The sequence below is a fragment of the Microtus oregoni genome, unplaced genomic scaffold (assembly GCF_018167655.1).
Source record: "Microtus oregoni isolate MIOR12 unplaced genomic scaffold, Mior012 000004F_ref0000308, whole genome shotgun sequence".
In the NCBI taxonomy this organism is placed as follows: domain Eukaryota; kingdom Metazoa; phylum Chordata; class Mammalia; order Rodentia; family Cricetidae; genus Microtus; species Microtus oregoni.
Genome location: NW_024543063.1, coordinates 50,350,195 through 50,371,965, shown reverse-complemented (window position 1 = coordinate 50,371,965; position 21,771 = coordinate 50,350,195). Strand labels below are relative to the sequence as shown.

Genomic DNA, 21,771 nt, shown 5'->3' with positions numbered 1-21,771 from the left:
ACACATGTAAGCCACTTAAAGAGTTTAAGCCAATTAGTTAAGACAGTGATGAGAGGAAGCTTAAAAAGAATATGTCGAAGATATACATTGGTATGTGGGTACATTCAACCACTAAGGAAAACAATACATTGACAGTGGAGTTAATCAAAAGAATAGGAAGAATAAAAACTAGATTTCTACCACATATAATATAAAAGATAATAACTGGTTGTAAACATTCGTGAACATGGCCAATATAAGTGGTAATTACAAAAAGACTAAAAAAATGAAAGGTTGCATAATATCCATTGATTAAAAGACTGAAACTTAAAGCTGATACACAAAAAAGAAGAAAATATTGATAGGTTAATAACATTATTGATTTTGGTGAGAAAACCATTGCTAGGGATAATATGAGAGGAAAATGTACTCTGTTTACAATGAAAATGATGAAATCAAAAAGATGTTGAGACATCAGGATGTCTGCATAGAAAGGTCAGGTTAAAGATTAACATTGCCAAGAGTTGCGATTTAAACTCAGCTGTAAAATTATGAGTTGATTATTTAAGACATGAGAAAATACTGTGAACGGCCAGTTTCTAAGAATTCATCAAAGGGGCTGGAGAGACAGCTCGGAGGAAGAGCATGTGCTACTCTTGCAGAGAGAGAGGACAGAAGTTGGTTTCTCAGCACATCAGGAGGCTTTTAACTACCTGTACCTCTAGCGCCAACAGGATAGCATATCTCTGGCCACTGCGGCCTTTGCAGGCAAAATGCACTTTTACATGCCTCTACTTGACCCCACCACATACATAAGCAAAAAAAAAAAAGAAAGAAAGAAAGAAAAAAGAAAGAAAAGAAAATAAACTAAATTTTAAAATGAATAAAAACAAGAAATTATGGAAGTTTACATAAAATGCAGATGATAAAAGAAATTAGAATTCTGAAATGACATTACTATTTTGTTTGTCAATTAGAAGGCTAAGATGAAGTTATATGAGCTTAGTGGGGGTGTGAGAATGTGAGAATGAAGTGAATTTCCTGAGGCTTTCAGAAATCGGTGAAACACTTCCAGTGAACACTTGGCCTATTAGAGAGAAATCAAAGTGCATTATATGAAAAAATCCATTTGTAATAAAAGGAAAATAGAAAAAGATAACAACAACAACAACAAAAAGCTTTTGGTGTACTGACTCCATTCTAAGAACTCATCCTAAAAGAGTTAATCACATAACTGGCAAAAGTTGTGTAAAAGCAATGAACTTAAAAATAACAGCCAAATGTTGCCCTTTAGTGAAAAGGATCCTAGCTAGAAGGCACAAGCATCAGTGTTCTTATGCAGATCAATGCTTATCCCATGCTGAGTAGAAAACTGATGCATTGTTTATGTTGTTTTTCATTAAAAATTAAGAAAAGAAAACAGCTGGAAGGGAATAAAAAACAACAGTGTTTGTTTTTAGGGTATACCATGTTATTTTTTATTATTTTAATCTTATTTCTGCTGCTGGTGTTTTCTAATTTTCCTACAAGGACTATAAATTAATTATTCAATAGAAAAAGATCATACATTCTTTTGCAAATATATTTTACAACAATTATTATGGCTATGATTGAAATGGAAATCAAAGTCATTTTTCATTTTCTCTTTGTTCATTCCGTGAATCCTCGACTGATGAACAGAAGCACAAATTTTTCCTCTCTATAGAGTGTTCTTATTTGACTGTGCAGTAAACAAAGATAGTACAGATGTAACTAAAGATCCTGCACTTTTCTATATGCTTTCCAGCATGCCACAATCACTAAGAAATAACTTCCAAATATATAGACTCAATTTCATGACTGACTGGGAGTATGACCTTAGACAGATCACTGCTTTTGGACAGTTCATATTCTTCCCTCATTTAAAATTGTGTAAAAACATAAAACACATCCTTATGGGCTCCTTGAAGAATTGGGTGACAATGGTCCTGCAAAGATTTTTATAAGCCAGTGAGGAACTGGCTAAATGAGAAGGATTATTCGTTGTCATTTTCCACCCTTGAACTTCTCTTATCCATTATTCATTCTTTGTGTTTTCAGAGACGTCCTAAGTCTGGTATTTTCAAAGTAAATGCATCTCAATGGATTCAGGGGACTGGCTCTCTATCTGCCCAAACATGGCCATTCTGATATTAATAGCTCAAGATGGGCTTATATGTTGAAGAGCCACCCAGGGTTCTACTTTCTTTATAGCTACTGATGCGGCTTTGAAGCTGGGACTCTGTGATGAAGTAAGACGGCATAAAATAAAAGGCTGATTTGGTGCTCAGAGGGTTTTCTTTTTATTTGTCTAAAGATGCTTAGGATGGCTTTTGACAAACACAATAGCGATTATTTACACGGCATAATGGAAGTAAATACCCAAGGAGGAACTGACTTGATACTTTTCCTCAGCATGATCTACACCATTATCTCCTGTTTTCTATAGAAAATAGTCTTTGCCGAGAAATTTGGTAACTCAGTAGGCTATTAATAGGATGTGGAATGTGATTATTCCTTTTGGATTACTTCAATATGTAATTACTTTTAGGAGCCAGCAGAAAGTAACTCTATTAAATGATAATTATAGAAGTGTATTTGCTTTGAGCTTCTGTAATAGCACTAAACATGGGAGTTTTCATTAACTGTTTGCCATAGTTAATAAAGTCATTTTTCTTAAGAAGTAGCAATTCTCTGCAAAAGTATAGCTCAACAGTAGGATTAGTCTCCTAAAAGAGAAGGTAGGGAAGATGGATTGTGTAGCTGGCTGGCTCATCAGCGGTAATATAATCTCCATGATATTATAGATGGCATCCACAAAGTACCGTGGTAAAATAAAATACTTAGAAACCTCCTGAGAACAATATGCCACAGTGCAGTGTTTACAGAGGTTAATGGAGACAAAATATGATTTCACATTTAAAAAAAAAAAAACTGAGCAGGTGATGAAGATGAAGCTGGCCTGTTCAGGGAAGCCTAGGACAGCCTGCTGTTTGCAGGAGGCAAGCTGTAATACACATCTTGATAGAAGAGAGCAAAGCATTAGGCTTCAAAGGTAATTTGGTGATTATACCAACACATAGGTCACAGATAAGAGCACAACCAGAGTTTTCTCAACAGCCAATCAAATCTCCTCAGTACTGACAAAGGCAAGTAAAAATTAAACTAATATTAACATTACAAAATGTGAAAGAAAAAAAAAACCCAAGCTGTCAATCCAAACTAGTACTGGGAACTAACTTGGGAAGATGGAAACAGCTAACTATTGTGGCAGGATTCCCTTGTGCTAAAATACAGACATACAAATACCTCAGAAAGCCTTATGGACTTTTTATGCAGACCTTTCTCAACTTAACTAAGTACACCTTGATTAAGTTCTCACCCGCACTTCTGGTCTCCTATACTGGAGAAACATTACAAAAGAAAATTACTATATTAAACTCTGTACCAACTGAAGGTATGTGCCCTTGGCTGAAAACTTCTGCCTACCCTAGTTCCTACCCCCACTTGCTATCTCTCCTCACTCCCTCTCTCTCTGCCTCCCTCCCTCCTATACTACTGATTGAATATTTGAACTTAGTGCATACTAAGAAAACACTCTAGCTATCACCTACATCTTGAGCCCTTTTAGTTAACTTTATTTTTGAGACAGGATCTTGCTAAGTTGTGCAAGATTTTTTTGAACCCACTCTGTGGGTTTAGGAAGTCCTTGAATTTGCAATCCTCCTGATACATCCTTCAGAGCAGAGATTATATGCTTGTGTCCTGGGTCTGGTTCAATTATTCCTGAAGGAGCTTACTTTTACACATAAAGCCAACAAGGTGAAGGTTAAGGACAAAATAAAAGGATGAAAAGTAGAGTTGTTGCTATTTTTGAAACGATAAGGGCCATTTTAAAATGAACCCTAGCTTTCCAGTAAGGTTGCTTTAAAACACATATCTCTGCAGAGGATTTGCCTTTGAGAAAGCAATGCATTGGGAGAGAAAAGCCCCTGTCACAATACCTCAGGCATTTTCCCACATAGTCTCATTCTGATATATGCTTAATTTATAAGTCCCATAATTAAATGTTCTAGTCAGTTCAAGAAATATTAAAATATGTCAAATCCCATCCCCTCCAGATCCAATAACATAAAGAATATTGCTCCACTTTATTATCAGCCCACGAAGTTAAAACAGTAATATCGGGCTTGACCATTTGGTTTAAAACTCAACTCTACTTTCTATTTGCATAGTTGACTTTAGGAAAATTATTTAATGGTTTTGTGCTTCACTTTCATACTTGTCAAATGGAAAAGGTAAGAATGACTACTGCTTGTGGTATAATAAAAGTAAGAGAACAGAGTAGAAGAGGAATCTCAACATGATGCTCAGATCATAACTGCTGGCATGAGGGTATTGTTGGCAATCATAAGAGTGACAGGGAAGTTACAGTGATCTTGCATTAATTTGAGACCCCTGTCCTTAGTCTTTTTTCAGTCTTGAAGAAGGAAACAGACTTACATAACAGGGGGCTATTAAAACATCCATGTATTGAAGGTCTACCTGTCTCCCGTTCTGGATGGTTTCATTGGTCTCTGCATTTCGTAGGCTGACATTGTTACAGATTTACATACAGAATTTCCACTGAGAAGAAATGCTCAGAGCATAGTAGTATGGTCTGTTAATCAAAATGATCTCTTACTCTCAACTTCTGCGACTAACTGTGTCTAGGGATTGTGACATGTCAGGTCTCCTCAATCAAAGCATCTCCTGACAACCTGCAAGTCTGTGACCTCTCTGACTGGCAGAATGAGAATCAAGAATTACGTTGAATACTGTCATTTTTTTTTTTTGCAATGAACAAACAGTGCTTCATTTTAACCCCTTCTGGCAATACCACTGTCAGCGCTTTTAGATATGGAGTGTTGCTCTCAGTCCCATTGCATTGCAACTATGTTTGGAGGGAAAACCTGTGTGTGAAAGATTATGCTGCCTTACATAGTTGGACTAATCTCTTTTAATGCTTTACTTGATATCAATATTCATAAAGCCATGCTTCCCCGAAGGGTTTATCAATCTTTTTTAAAAATTAGATAAATGGAGTTGTTTGCATATTGACCCTGTAAGCACTCCCACTTGGTTTTCCTGCTGCTTCATGATTATCAAAGCCAACACACACACACACACACACACACACACACACACACACACACAGAGAGAAAAATAAAATTAGACTCACTTATTCATATGTATCAAATGAATCCATGTGTCAAAACAGAAGTGGCATTATTATTCCTTGTTTATTCTTCAACAGGAAGGCATTATTAGATTAGTGAAAATATTTGTGTTGTGTGTTATGGAAAGCCTTTGTTTTCCATTTCTACTTCTCTGAATGCATAGACATTTTAGTACAAACCTCTGTTGTCTCTGACTGTGAAATTTGGGTTGTGAATGATCTCAGGGGGTAGACTGAAGATGAATCTTGGTCCGTTGGCTGTGTCGTCCTGGTCATCCGCACTAACTGTGACTATTGGCTGAAAGAGAAAGGTGGCTCATAAATAAATCATGATGACATCGGCATAGCACTTACGCAAAATTTTCTAACAGGCTAAAACCTCTGATTTTAACATCGCGTCAACGTAGCATTAATGCACCAAAAAATTTTGGATGAGTACAAATTTTTGATGATCACAAAAACAAGCTCTCAAATACATTGCTTCTGGCCAGGAGTCAGGGAGCCAGCCTTACTTGGTTGGAGAGTGGCTTGGTTTGATCACTCTCACAGATAAAGCCTTCATAATGGCCAGCAAATTTAGGAGCATTGTCATTGACATCTAGGATCCGGATGGCCACTGGGACTTTGGCTTCCTGATGTCTGTTGTCTGGAAAAAGAGAATTCAGGCAGTAAAAAAATTAAGAAGTAAGAATATATAATGGCCCATGTTAATTCTCAGAGTGAGCAAAAGCTTCTTCCACCTATATATGAATGAAGTTCTAAGAAACATATATCTATGGTTTATCTAGGAAATGCTTAGACACATTCATATCTTTAGGAGTTAGTCTACAATTCATGTGTTTTGGAGAGCGATTCAATTTAGAAGGTTGTGATGTAATTAACTGTTTATTAATGGTTTTGTACTATTGTGGTAATTTGGAGAAAATTATGAAAAGTAACAAGTATGGTCAAGCTAGAGAAATGATGCCCTTGGGGCCTGCTTCATGTCTACCAAGACATGAGCATCTTTGCTCTGTAGCATATTGCTCACCACAGTGCTCTGTATCCTTATAGGTCCTTAGAGATGCAGCAAGGGAACCCTGGGATAAAACTCTGATACTTTGGGCACAACTAAATTGCTCTTCCCTTTAAATTATTTTCCTGAGTACTTCTTACAGAGCTGGGAGGAAAAAAAAAACTAACACATGCATTTTTGGCACAAAAGTTATCTCAGATCAGAAGTGTGTGAAATTCTATGGAAGGATTCCTAGAATAAATGTCATGCCTAAACCAGGAAATACTAAATCATTTTCCTACTTCAGCTGAGAATAATTCTAAAGGTTGCTAGTAGAACCTGAGACTGCTAGAAAGTAGTTTATTATCATGATTCCCAAAGTGGAATCCCAGGTATTGCTTCAGACTCACCTGGTCATTTGCTGCTCATAGAAATGATTGGGCACTAGTGCAGATCTACTGAATCAGAGGCTCCCAAGATGGGTCCAAGAATCATTGTTATAAAATACCAGCTATAAAATGTGTTGAGAGAGCTTGATAAATGGTCATATTCAAGAATTACTGGTTAATACCTGTGCAAAGTACCTCAAGTTTTGACTGGCTGTTGTTTGAGGTTTAACATGATGATCATAAGTCTTAAACTGATAGAAGATATAAGACATCTGCGATGGCAATTCTTAGTTGTCAAATTGGCTACGACTGGAGTTAACTAAAACCCAAATGACTGGACACACTTGTGTAGATTTTTTTTCTTAATTAAATCATTTGAAGTGGGAAGGCACTTAAGGTGAAATAAAACTTTTTAATCCAGATCTTCTGAGTGGAAAGAACCATCTTTAATCTAGATACAGATTGCTGGTGGCCTAAATAAAGGGCATGAAAGAAGAAAGTGCTCTTTCTCATTGCCTGCCTGCAACAACCTTCACTGGGAAATTCAATCCTTCACCGGCATTAGAGTCTACATCTTCAGAATTTCAGCATACACTGTACACCAAATGAGACACCCAGCTTTGTGGACCTCACAACTACCAGTTCTTGAGCCTTCCACTCATAAGCAGCTATTGCTGGACTAGTGGGATCACAATCTATAAGTCATCCTAATGAATTCCTTTTCTATATGTATAGGGAGATTAATTCTGTAAGTTCTGTTATTCTAGAGAACCCTAACTAATAAACCATCTTAATGAGTGTGCCCACAAATCTTCCAAAGAAATGAAAACACTTCTACTTGGCTATAACCATTCTACATGGAGAACTAAAAATAAAATTTAAAGGCCAAACCATAGTAGTAACAACAACAACAACAACCACCCCAGTGAGCTAGGATAAAACCAAATACTACTCTTCTAAAAAGGAAGGAAAGAAGGAAGGAAGGAAGGAAGGAAAGAAGGAAGGAAGGAAGGAAGGAAGGAAGGAAGAAAGAAAGGAAATGTAACAGCAAAATGACTCCTAATGACATTCTGCCATGTCCTAGATTAGTGCCTTGCTCAACCGTCATGAGAGAAGTTTCATCCTGCAGCAGATGGGACAGAGACCCACAGTCAGGCATTGTGCAGAGAGTGAGAGACCTTAAGATATCAATCCCTAAAAGGTATGTCTGCATCAAATCCATCCCTTCAAGGCTCAGGGAACCCTACAGAAGAAGAGGCAGAAGTGAGTGTAAGAAGCAGAGGGGTTGGAAGGCACCAAGACAATGAGGCCCTCTAAATCAACCTGAAAGTTCACATGAACTCAAAGAGATTGATACAACATCCAAAAGACCGCCAAGGTCTGCATTAGGCCTGCACTACAGGGGTCTGAATTTATTAAGACTTCCAGTTTGGTGATTTTATGGGATTACTGAGTGTGAGAACTAGTAGATACCTGTTGCCTTCTCTGGGACTCTTTCTCTTCTGCTGAAAGTTCTGTTTGTTTGGTTCAGTTCAGGTGACCTAGTATTTGTCTTATCTTACTATATTTTATTTTAATATTATCCCTTAGAAGCCCGTTCGTTTTCTAATGAGTGGGTGTAGATCCCAGTGGGAGGGGAGGTGAAGGACTGAGAGCAGTAAAAGAAGGGGAAAGGTACTCAAGAAATATTCTGTGAGATAAAATATGTTTTCAATAAACAGAGTAAGAATTCTGAAACAAAACAAACAAGCAAAAAAATCTCAGCAATTTGGTTTTATAGACTAGAGTCAGAAGAATTAATATTTAGTAATGGCAAATCAAAGTCCTCAAGAAAATACTTACGAATTTCTGCTGCAAAGACAGAGATGTTGAGCCAGGCAGTTTCCTCTCTATCTAGAGGTTTTGTGGTTTTAATAAAACCATCCTCTGGATTAATCGTGAAAAACCTGTCGAGGTCAGTATGACGATCAATTGAATACCTAAGCAGAATGCAAATGAGGCAATTAGACCAAGACATTCAGAGCAGCTTAATATTTGCATATTTTCTCCATTTTATATTAAAGCAACTTTTTTTTCAACTGATTTCATGACTTATGTTTTCTTTTTAATCAAATTTATTTTTCAAACTTTACACATGAATATTTTATAGAAATCATTTTGGTACATTGGACTTCTTTATTCGGTACAATGAATGAAAATGCTGTTTAGCATATTTGATTGAGATGTAAAATAATGTGTTGCATATTTCTCCATATTTACTTTGATCACCCACCGTCTGAATATTTATGAAACTGCATTCGGGGAGTGAGTTTGCATCACTCCCAAATACTCAGAAAGTCACAAATGTATCAAACCTTTGCCAAATTTTGGCATATGAAATATTTAATAGTTTCAAGTTTGTCTACATTCATCATTAAAAATCATTTATAGCTCTATACATCGGTATGTTCCACGTTTAAAGAGTTTGTTATATTTTGCATGGTTTTTGTTTTGTTTTGTTTAGATAACTATAGAGACCAAGAGGTAATTTGGTTCTGAATTCCAAGGTGCAAACACAAACAAGGCTCAGCAGTTACCTCTAAAGTCATCCTCTTCATACCTTGCTGGTTGTGCTCAGCTTCACAGTAAAGTACAAAGGTTTTATCCAATCCTACTCTCTCAGAATTTGTCTCTTTCAGACAAAGACAAAAGGAGTCTCAGAATATTATAAAGAAGTCTTTATTCAGGTATGATCAGGTGTGAGATGTACAGAATATGTGTGGTTTAAGTCATCAGTGGTGGTTAAAAAATATAAGAATTTCAGAATTAGCATGGATTCAGGATATCAAAGAGCCTACTATACTAAAATTCTACAGGAAGGGATTTGCAAATGGTATATGTCTCATCTCTGAGGAGCCAATGTTGCCGGTCAGATCTTCCTATCTCATGGACCAGCACTTTATAATATTCAATACATGAGGTCATGCCTGATGAACTTTGATTCTATGGCTCCTTATGAAAAGTGAATAGTTTTCCTTTTTCCTGGAGGTGGACTTCAACTTGGTCTTGCATTTTATCAAAGTCAGTTAAAGCTCTACAACTGAGCCCTCAGCAGATAATTTGATGTACAATAACAGAAGACTTGTTTCCTGGCATAAGGCAGCTTCCTATTTAACTGATGGCACATATACAATAAGGCAGAAGACCAGGCAAGACATAATTTTACAGACATGAAAATGGACCACGGAACTGGATTTTGCAAAATCTTAGATCCAGCCATGCCCCACTGCACATAATCTAAATGAAAATATTTCAAGAAAGTCACTTAAAATTATGATGTGGGAAGTCCTTCTGTGTATGTGTTGCTTTTATTGACTAGTTAATAAAGCTGTTTCAGGTCAATGGCTTAGCAGAACAAAGCCAAGTGGGAAATCCAAACAGAGATATAGAGAGAAAGTAGGCGGAGTCAGTAAGAGGCCGTGTAGCTGCCTAAGGAGACAGACACTGGATCCTTACCAGTAGCCACAGCCTTGGGCCGTTACCTAGATTAATAGAAATGTGTTAATTCAAGATTTAAGAGCTAGCTAGGAATATGTCTGAATTTTTGGCTGAACAGTGTTGCAGTTAATATAGTTTTTATGTGATTATATGGGTCTGAGAAGTTGAGAAACGAATGAGCAGTCAACATTTACAAAATTACTTAACTTCAGCATATTTATCTTTACACTAGAATAGAAATTGTCCCTAACTTGATATTATATGTGAGAATTAAAAGAAGCATCCTCATACCTCACCCACATTAATCAATGCAACCCAAAGGAGCTGCTATTTTAGTTTTTGTCCCTGCTGCTGTTCTATTGAGGAGAAAATATGAAAGTTTTTGAATGTCAGAGGGTAACCTCCATCATGAAGCCAATGATAAACCATGGAAGACCTTTAAGCAAAAAAAAAAAAAAGCAAACAAATGAAATCAGAACAGAGTGATCATTCAGATAGTACAGAAAAAGAAAGATCCAGAGAGAGAGAGTAGAGAAAATTTCAGAATTTGATGTAGTTTTCAAAATAGCAGAAATAGTTACTGAACTTCCAGAGGGGTTGAAAACTATGTGATGAGAGGAATAGCAGTAGGAGTCAATCAAGATATAAATATCTGGGATGCATAGGAGAGTTTTCAAAGTTTCTGGCCTAACTCTCTGAGAGGGAGCTGTTGGAAGACACAAAATTAAGTTAATTTAGCAGCTAATAGAGGTTGAAGTTCAACTGGGAATAGGTTGCAATATTAAGAGAGTAAAGGTTTAATTCTCTGATAGGTAGAGATATTTAGCTGTTTGAGTGAGATGGGGGGGGCTGATGCTAGTGCTGGTACTGGTGTTGCCTTTGTGTTTATAGAGATACATGTGCCTAGAGGACGATACTTACATGTACATATGCATTTAGAGGCTGCAGAAAAAAAAACCTTAGCTATTGGTATTCGAGAACTGCATGCCACACGTTAGGGGACAGAGTCTGTCACCAGCCTTGAGCTCTCCAAGTAAGCTAGGCTCATAACCAGAAATCCCCCAGGATCCACTTGTCTCCTCTTCAGCAGGAGCAGAATTACAAGTGTGATCTACCATAACCAGCATTCTCATGTGGGTTCTTGGGATCAGACTCAGATCACCAAGCTTCCCAAGTAAGTACTTTACTAAGATGCACCTGTGCCCCTCTTTCTAATTTTAAATAAGGCACAGCAAACACAGTGTTGTGTTTTTACAGCACTGAAACCAGAAGTCACGGCACTGTTGATGCTTGGCAAGCTCTCTATCACTGATCTATATTCCTATCTCTGCCCGCAATTATCTTAAGGAAGAATAAATAAGCCAGTGAAGAAAAACCAATAAAGGATAAAAATTAACAACATTGACTCTTGTAAATTCAGAGTTAGAATCAAAAGAAAAATCAGACTATACACAAAGAATGTGAGAGACCAACACAATTCAATCATAGCTCATGAGTGAAAATCCTCCAGGGGAGTGGATACAGAGAGAATCCAAAGTCAAACACTGTACCTTAGGGAACCTGCAGTGCTTGAAAGGTGATCGAATACTTAAATAAGACACCAATTAGCAGGCAGGAAGGAGTGAATGTGAGAGAAAGCAAGGAGAGAAAGAAAATTTCAGTTAAAAAAGAAAAAACAAACAAACAAAAACAAAATCCTAACCAAAAACGTCTTAAATGCTATATAGAATCTGAGAAGAGAGATCTAAATATGAAAGAGGCTCAGAGTTTTGGTGATTTCTGTGAGATGGTTCAGTCAATAAAGTGTGTTGTATATGCACATGGTTAGGGTAGGATCTTGGCTCTACTTGGTTATTGGGAATCCGTGGGTAATTAATAGACTTGCAAATTGCCTGCATGCACGGAACAGCTACCACTGAAAACATGACCCAAATAAATGGATTGCAGATTTGGATCCCTGGAAGCAATAAAGTGCAGGGGAAATAGGTAATTGCTCTATGTGTCGTTATACTGTTGTTATTCTAAAAAGTCCCCAACATGCCTTAGTATTCTAGGTCAAAAGTAACTTGTATAGAGTCATAACTATTGACATCTTAAAGCAGTTAGATGCACAGGAAAGGTCTCCTGTCATTACAAAGGAAGATTCTTTTACTAAAAGAACAGAATAGTCAGATGTTTCTGAAGAAACACCTTTATTACCAATTGCCTATATCTAAAAGAGTAGATGGAAGTTAAATTAGATCTGGGTTAAAATCCAGTATCCAAACTGGTCATGTGAGCTTAAGCAAGTCATATTATCACGATGAGCACAGTATTTCCATCAACGTACTCCTGAAGCAGTCATACTCTCAACATGATATATGAAGATTCAGAAAAGCTGCCTTAAACATATTGCTTTGATTCAAAGAAAGCATTCAAAAATGGTATCTCTCATCAGTAATAATATTCTAAAATGTATTACATAATCTTCTCTCCTCTTGTGATTTTCTTTTTCATTTTTGGACATGGGATAAAGGAATGTCAACAAAATAATGGTTAATGCAATTATATAATGGGAAAAGGATTTAAACAGGTGTTTCTATTTCTTCTAGAAGATGCAGACTGCTACTAAGTGTCTTTATGACATACCACTTCCTACTAGTACCTATCAGTGAAACAAATATGATATGTGGTTTGGAAGATATTAATGTGTCTAGAATCAAAACATGTAAGCTACACTGCTGACACTATTGGAACATGTTGCAGGTATTGTGTGGGGAAAAAAACTTGGTAGCTGCTCAGAAATTTAAACACACAGTTGCTATGTGATTAAGCAATTCTAATTCTAGTTATATAGCCAAGAGAACGGCCATACACGTATGCAAAGATCTGTGGACCAGTGTAATCAGAAGCTGTATCTGTAAAATCCAACACTTAAAATGACATGAATGCCCATACAAGTGGCATGTAAATAAACGCGATTCTGTGTATCCATACAGTGAAATATTATTTGGAAATAAAAAATAATTTTAAGTATAATCTACAATGGTATTGATTATCTAAAAGGTACTAATTGGAAAAATCCAGTTCTCAACTATCCCATGTAGCATTTAGATTACTTGAACAAAACTAAATACTAGTATGCTTTGAAAGGATGTATACTATACTTTATAAAATGGAAATTTTTCATAGGGAAATAAGCAATGAAGGATAGGAGGAAAGAATGGATTTGAGTAAAGAGAGAGAAAGGGACGGATAAGAGAACAAGGAGTCAGATGATGAGACTAACACAGCCAGCCCCATTTGAAATAGACATAATCACAACACTGCAACCTGGAAAGCTGAGATTTCAGTTTGAGGACAGAGCATGTAAGGGTGAGAAGGGAGAGTTTTGCTGTTTTTCAATCATATGATATTTGGATGTGCATTTTATAGCAGTCATTTTGCCTACAGGATTAATAACACTATGATGTCTGGGAGCCTGGAGGCAGAGAGATCCTGAGGAGGTAGATGGAAGAAATAAAATAGAGGGGCAGCCATGGAAAGGACAATTCTGTGGAACTGGAATTCACACTTCACATTCACTCTTTATGAATGACTTTCATCTGTGGTTCAAATCCCCCCTCAGTCTCCACATTACAATGCCCTCTTGGCCTTCAGGCTCATGACTCAAAAAGGCTAGTTAATGGTAGGAAGGAGATGCAGATGCAGCATATTTTTGTTAAGTGTCAGAAATACAATCATGTGATGGTCATTCTGTTTGTTACCTCTGAAGTGTGTTCAGCAGGGAGTAGAACCTCCCTGTGACTTGTTACAGCTCACAAATTATCCCATTGTTTTCATTTCATCTTGCAGAAACCCAATTTTTGATCAGTTTAAGAGACTACAGTTTAAATAACAATAGTGAGAAGATAAATTGGATCATGCATTTATCACACCTATGAAAGCCAGTGATGCTTAAGGAGAAATTAATAAAGATAATGGCTATAATTATTTCATGGTAGTTATTGATACTGTATCCCAGTTTCAGAAGGCATGTAGACCTGGCTAATGGTTAAATCAGCTAGTATACATTAGGAATGTATTTCAGAAAGAACTAACTAATGTAGCTTGAAGCCTAGTCAAAAAGATAGTAGCAGAAATGAAATGGATTCATATTTGGTAAATCATAACTTAATTTGAAATCAATTGAACCTTGATATGGCTTTGAGATGGAATGTTATGGTGCCTGTAAGACTCTCCCCAAACTTTCTGACTCTAAAGTTTCCTGTATATGTTCTTAAGATAAATCTATGTGTACCTTATTGGACTGTTGGCAGCATCCGGGTCTTTGGCATGTACTCTCCCAACCACAGTGCCAGCAGCTGCATTTTCTTGGACTTCATGGATATAACTTGGGGCCAAGAACATGGGAGGCTCATCAGCATCTTCTACTGCAATCTTGACCGTCACAGTGTCCTTGAAAGGTCCATTGCTGATGAACTTCGGATCAATATGTACATTGGCGGCCTCTACCTTCAAGCTATATGCTCTTTTGGTTTCAAAATCTACAGGCTGGTAAGAATGAAGAGAAGATTGAGAACCAGTCCTTTGAAAGATAAAGACCTGATTGGTTCACTGAGTGAAGCAAACAGCTTCTCGAAGAGAGGAAAAATCTACGCTAATTAAATATCCATATGGTCAGAAATTCAGAACAATCATTTGCTGAAACATGATGCACGGTGTTCATGATGCAAAGAACAAGGCAAATACAAAGGTAGAACATACATAACGTCAACCTCATTCTCTACACCAAGAAGGCAGATAATAGCCATTTGGTGACCACTCTGTGAAGTGCTACAAGTCTGGTAATAAAAGGACATATTATTTCTTAGCCCAAAGACAAATGTACATCTTGTTTAACAGCTGTCTCATACTGGCTTTTACATAAACACACAATATCCTAGCTTCTTCATACTGATAGCTTCATTTCTTTGGTTAAGTTTTGACTAGATTAAATTTCCCAAAGGCTGCGGTCTTACCAGCACATACATTCAATTATTTATCATAGTTAACAGACATATTTTGGTAGGTGAAACCGTTAATTAACACTTATTTACTTTTTCTCTTTTTTTAATTTTTAATTGTGTGTTCATGGCTTTCAGGCTGACATGAAAAATCTTCCTCCATCTTCTTCCACTTTATACATGGACATGCATAAAAGATCGCTCATCTGAACTCAGAGCTCACTTACACTACACCACCAGTGTAGCTAGCTAGCCTGCTCCAAGATGCCCTGTCACTTCTTTCATAGCAGTAGAATTGCAAGCAGACTATTCCACTAACCCATTTTTCTTATTGGTTCACAGCATCTGAATGCATATCTACATGCCTAGTCTTTATGCAACAAGTACTCTAACCACTGAGAAAAGTCTCCAGTCCTACATACATATTGACATAATTTTGTCTTCCTGAACATCTCAGAGCTAGTTTTTTAATGTGTCTGCTGTACTCCCCAATCTTCCTTTGAAAAGATATTCACGGTTTCTAGGTAAAAGGTAATATCATAGCTTTGTTCTGAGTCCATTCAGTATTAGGTTGCCTTTTCTTAGGGAAAAAATAATTGACACTGAAGACAGTCCTGCCTTTTGGTCAGAACACATAAATGACAAATTGGTTCATTTATAGAACAACAAGTATAAGTAGCGCATATTTTTGCACAAGTAAGCAAATGAACTTGAAGGCAGCATTTGAATAGACACAGTCACAGGGAGATTGATGGCGAGTGCCCTTTACTTCTGAATAAGAAATGCAAAGAGTGGTGTAGGTGAAAAATAAAACTATGGCACAAATATAAGCCACAGACTCTGAGAAACATCTTTCTAAGCAGTATGTCAATGAGGCAGAGCTAACAAATATTTGTAATAAGCTTGATCTTTTAAGGCTGGCATCTGCCTTCTATGCAGTTGTCATTTGTCTAGTAAATACTTATTCTGAATGGACATACAATCACAAAGCTTCGACTGACCTAGTTCTGCACTGCTCCAGACCCAAGACGATCATCATTTCAGAAAACTTAAGCATCTTAAACATCCTTGATTCTGTTACCTCCCACCTCCATCTCCGTGCAATCAAGGACCACTCCTTTTTCCTACTGCCTAACATGTCCTCTAATTCTCCAACAGTCTGTCTTCCCAGATGGGACCCAACAACTCCTAGATCCTTGTAAGTGCATTGAGAAGCAGAAATAAATTATCTTTATAGACTGTCAATACAAAGCTGCTGCAATTGCTCAGAAATCTCTGTAATGACTAGACTAAATCACACATTGGAATATGATCATTCTGAGATCAGGTGATGTGTAATCAGAAAAGGTGAAATTTCTGTCTGCTAATATTCCTAGAGCAAAACCTTTTTGAACTTGATGGAGGTATATGCCTAAAACCGAGAGACGGGTTAGCACTAGAAAGCCCTGCTTATCTTGAGCAGCATGTGGTCATGCAGCACTCTAACCAACTGGTTTCATCTAGATCATTCTATGCTTTGATCTCCAGGAATTCCAACGGTTTGTCTAGAACAGCTTTTCCACTCTTGTGAGAACCTGCTGAGTACTCTGGAAACTAGCCCAGCGTCAATGCCTTATGAAGTCCTGCTCAAGAATCCCAAATAGTGGTGTATAGTCTCATAGCTCCCCATTCCTACTGAAGGAGAAGCAGCCTCAAGGAATATATTGAACCTTGTTGATTTATGTCTCTCTATAACTAGGAATGGCTGCACCATATAGTCACAGGTGTCAATCATTTTTCTCAATGAGCAGCGGGGTTAATGACTAAATAACATTTAAGCATTTACTTACAATAATTTTCCTTTCTCCTTCCAAACAGGATTTGAGGTAGTTCCCCCATGTGGACATTTATACTCACGCTATGAATGGTTGAAATAACACTAAATGAGGCAACACACTGCATAAGCCATAAAATCCTTAATGCCCACCCCAGCTTACTAATTCTTACCTCTGAAAATTCTCCCTGAGGGATTTATTCAACAAAAAATACAAATAAACAATATTGAAAATGCATAATATTTGTTGGCTACAATAGAAGGTTATATCTAATCTGGAGAAATGCACAGATAGCACAGAAAATCCAACTGTGAGATTTTATTAAGGAAATCACAGTCCATAGATAGAATGGGATGTAATGTTGTCATTAAAAATGATTATGTGTGTTATATAACAGCATGTAAAGTGTTTACGACGTGACATTAAGTTAACAAATCAGATCACCCTGTGACTGGAAGCAAGCAAATGTTATATATCCACGGTTATGTATACAAATACACAGACCAAAGAAAAATTTAAAAACAGACATAACATTGATTAGAACAAGTAATGCTTCAAATATTGTCTACTGCTGTTCGCACACTGCCTCACAGGTTTATTGGGTTTTAAATGAACAGTTTAGATGCTGTGCAGGCGTTTGTTTCAAGTGGGTGGAATTTCCACCTGACCAAAGGCCCTGGCAGATGAGTGGATTTTTCTTCCTAGCGGCACCAAGCCACCTAAAGGCTGATCTGTATTTTACATTGTTCTGCATACAACTGCACAAAGAGGGAGTTAAATATTCAGAATAGTTTTTTCTTCTTTGCCATGAAATTCAGAACCTGGATCAGAGATCTTGCATTATTTTGGAAAGAATTTTAAAAACAAATCTTTGAAGTCTGTCAGATACCTAAGAATGATTTTGCCATGTGGTCTTGATGGTATGAGCAGTAGTCTTAAAATACAGTCCCTTCCTTCCAAACATGACTGGAGATAGCTCTCCAAATCTTCAAGGTCCCTAGCATCTTCTCCTTCGTTAGTTTTATGCTGTCTTCAGCTGTCTGAAATCTCTCCTTTTTATCACGACAACAGATTTTCAACTGGTCCTACAGTGTCATTCCATTCTAAGGACTAAATGACTTTCAGTCCCATTTTCTTTGAAACCAGCCTTTCCTGATCTCTGTTCCTGCCTTATTTCCTCCTTGTCAATCAGGGAAAGCAACATTCGACTGCCAGGAATCAGCTCATGTCGCATTCAACTGGGAGCCATTCCTGACCCATAGAGATGGAAGCACACATTTTAGCATAACTGAGTTCTCAGATAAGGAATGATTTTGCTCCCAGTCACTCCAAAGGTATTTGGTAAGGACTAGGACAATATTTTCAACCATTATTCACACAACGTGGAGATGGAAAGTATATACCCATTAACCTATACATGAAGAGCTCCAGGATCTGTAAGTACCCTGCACTGTATAGAACATTCTTCTACAACCAAGATTCATCAGTTCTAAAATATCAATATTGTCAGGGCTGAGGAAACTCCTTTCGTCATAACCAGATTTTTACTGAACTCTCCTGTTAATCTATGATTCCTTGTGGCTAGCAGTCAATCTCTTAAATTTTAGATTCCCAGCTTTTACCAAAGCCTGACTGACAAATAATTAGAACTGATTAACTCAGTAGAAAATAAACAGGTGAATCAAGAAGTGAATGAAAATGTCATATTAAAGAAAATCTTTAAAATGCAAAACTGTTTCTTTGATCTTTCCACGTGTCTTTATAATCTTATATTATATGTCTTCCAAAAGGACCCATATTTTTAGTCTACTAATTAAACATTTGATTGTTTTTTCCTGGTGGGCATTTGGAATTTTGTGGTGCCAATTAAGGTAAATCTTCTCTCCCAAATTAAATAACAGCCTACATTGTTTTAAACCTAAATGTCAGTGCTCTGTAAAAGCTTATCCCGCCGCCTATAATAAACAGTGAATTGGGGGAAAGTGCACAGATTAATCATATGCAGAAAGCTCATTTGCCATGTATGAGTTTCATGGGAGTGATTTAAATGTTTCAGGACTTTAGAGAACAGTACGTGTTTATGCCCTGAATACACTCCAAACAGGTGACAACCTTCGCATAACCAACCATCCAATTACTTGAACAGCAAAGGATGGGAGACAGGAATCGCTGATGTCAACGTTCGTGTGTCAGTTTCATGCAGGGCTGATAGTAATATTAATTAACGAAGAAAGTTGACAGCTACACACAGTTCACAAAGCTACTTTTTAAAAAAAGGCACCAGAAAGAACAGCTCTCCGTCCTCTCATGGCTGATAGACGTCTTTGGTCATGAAATTCATAGTCAGGAGTGGAAACTGTTGCAAATATCTAAGCTCTACCTTAGTTCCCACCTGAGAGTTTACTGCTGTCTCAGTACAGCCACCTTCTTCTCTTAGTTTTCTGTCCCCTGCGTATTTTCACCTACCCAGTATGCATTGTGTCCCAGGGAAAGGTCAGTCACCCGTGTTCTCCCTGCTGAAAATGTCTCCCAGGGCCCCCTTCTCCTCCTCTCCGGCTACTAGTTTCTTTATTGACTCTTCAATTTAATTTTTTTTCTCAACGTTACCATCCAATCTTTTCTTTCTCACCAAGAAACTTAACAGTCATGCTATAAAACCAAGTAGCAAAGGAATGCTTTATTAAAACCAAGGTAATACCCTCAGCCAATTCACATTTAATGCTCCATGCACTGCGATGATGGAGAGGTGTTGATTTCTCAAGTGGTAAATCAGGAGGGAACTGCTTTAGAATGCACTGTAATTGTTTCTTCACTTTATAGTGAATCTTATCTGACTTTCTGGCTCAGCTACTTTTAAAATGTCTTAAGAGAGACATTGCTCCCGTGCTGCCTATATTTGAATTCTGCGTTTATTTACGTGACTGTCACTGAGTTTGTCTGAGTCTCAACTTCGAAATTAAGTTGAGGGATTATTGAACATTGGACAATCTATTTCATATGACATGATTGGGTTAAAAATGAATGAAGGTGGGCTATATCTGCCCAATAATCAGTATTGAGTAGATACAAGATTTATATAAAACCACGCCAAAGGAAGCAGTAAGCTCTAGTGTGTAATCAATCCAGAGAAGGGATATGTTTTGTTTCTGTTGGTGGTTTAAGTGCATAAGGAGGAAGAATCGTTATTATTACTTCAAGTTCAGGAAGGAAAAGAGGAAGGGAGATTGGTTAAAATTTAATGGGACATCCCAGTGTCCAGTGAACTAGGGATGTTTAAAATAAGATCACTGTACAGACTTAGGCAGACAGACCTCCAGCAAAAGTGGCTTTCCAAAAATCCAGGGTTATCAAGTCATCTTTTCTCCTACCCAATAATTTTGTCAAAACACAGGAGAACAAGTCAGCCATTTCAGATGGGTATAATCTGCTATTTTGCCAGCACCTTCCACAGTATCTGTATGAAAAAGACTTCTCTTATCTCCTTCGAGTTCAGTCCTCGGCTGCAAATTGATGAGGTCATACCTTAGTCATTCATAAGTGCATTTCTTACCCATCAGTCCCCTGTCTTCTGCAGGTTGCCTGGATAACACAGATCACCTGACTGGCATGTCTGACTCCTCTAACCTACCTTTTTCAGCTTCACCACACCTTCCTGTGTCTCATAGTCCGTTGTGATTTCAAACAGTTCTGCGCCGTCTCCATCAACAATATTGTACGTGACTAAGCCATTTTCTCCAATGTCTGGATCTTTAGCCTTCACTCTTCCTACTTCCTCCCCCGGGACAGCTGCTTCTGAAATAGACATCTGGTACACGCCTGAAAGAAGAAGACATCTACTTTTATTTTCCTTTTTATTTGGCAGCTGTAAGACTTCAGATTTCATTGAATTCCAGCAAATTTCTCCAAGGGTTTAAAATTGAACTTTCTATTGGTAGAACACAGAAGAGAAGCGGATGGATGGGAAGAGGGTCCCAGGTGACCTGCTTGCTAGAAGAATGTGTTTCTTTACAGAATGATAAAACAATATTGGGGTCCTGCGTGAGGTGATTGGGTCACCTGATCCATAGAGGAAGGAAAAGAGTGATGGAGGACTATGCAAGACTCCACATATGTGAACAGCTGGGTCTTCTTTTTGCTTTTTCATGATATCCCACGGTAATTCCAAGGTTTTCTTGTAACACTGCTAATTGCTCATAGAATCAGAAACAGAAAAAAAAAATGACCCCATCTTTAAAAGGATTCCAGCACTTCACATTTACTTTAGAGACAAATGCAAAACATTTTTTACTGTTATATTTCTATTTCATCTTACTCCACATGCTATCTAATTAGTCATGCATGGAATTCTCTAGAAGCTTCTAGATAATCTACTCTCTCCATACTTACATGTATAGTAATCAGAAATGTAAATGATGCCACATTTCATATTTATATTTATCAAGAATGTAAAGGCTATCACACACTCCTTTAGCTCTGAACGTCAGTAATAAAAAGAGCATCATGATCCTTCCCTTAACAGAGGTACAAAAGAAAGAAAACAAAATGTATCTATACATAGTGTGATGTTATAGGCTAAGAAATGTTGTATGGTAAGTGATAAAGGGTAAAATGTGTGTAGGGGGTGCATGTGTGTGTGTGTGTGAAGGAGGGTTTAAGTTACACAAGTGGGCAGGAAATTAAGTGTATGACCATGCTATATGAGTAAGTGTGCATATAGAAGTGTGCTGCGCACAGCGGACCCAGTATGTGCTCGCTCTATGCACTAGACCCCGTTAGCGAGCTTTGGGCAAAGGGCTGGAGGTTGAGGAAACACACGCAGAGACAGACCGACACACAGACCTTCAATCACTGGTACCAAAAGCCCTTCTTTAATAGCACCATGGAGGCTTAAATATCC

The 21,771-nt window shown here is 37.5% G+C and overlaps 1 protein-coding gene across 2 annotated transcripts in view; it reads right to left on the bottom strand.

The window, feature by feature from the left end:
• The window catches only part of Cdh11 (cadherin 11), a 152,999-nt gene that overhangs the window by 13,111 nt on the left and 118,117 nt on the right, over window positions 1–21,771 (bottom strand). For both annotated transcript variants that reach the window (XM_041650143.1, XM_041650145.1), the window contains 5 exons: window positions 20,503–20,690; window positions 14,355–14,608; window positions 8,441–8,577; window positions 5,728–5,861; window positions 5,396–5,513 (listed from right to left, as the gene is read on the bottom strand). In XM_041650143.1, coding sequence (XP_041506077.1) covers window positions 5,396–5,513; window positions 5,728–5,861; window positions 8,441–8,577; window positions 14,355–14,608; window positions 20,503–20,690 — 831 coding nt within the window. The remainder of the gene's footprint in view (window positions 1–5,395; window positions 5,514–5,727; window positions 5,862–8,440; window positions 8,578–14,354; window positions 14,609–20,502; window positions 20,691–21,771) is intronic.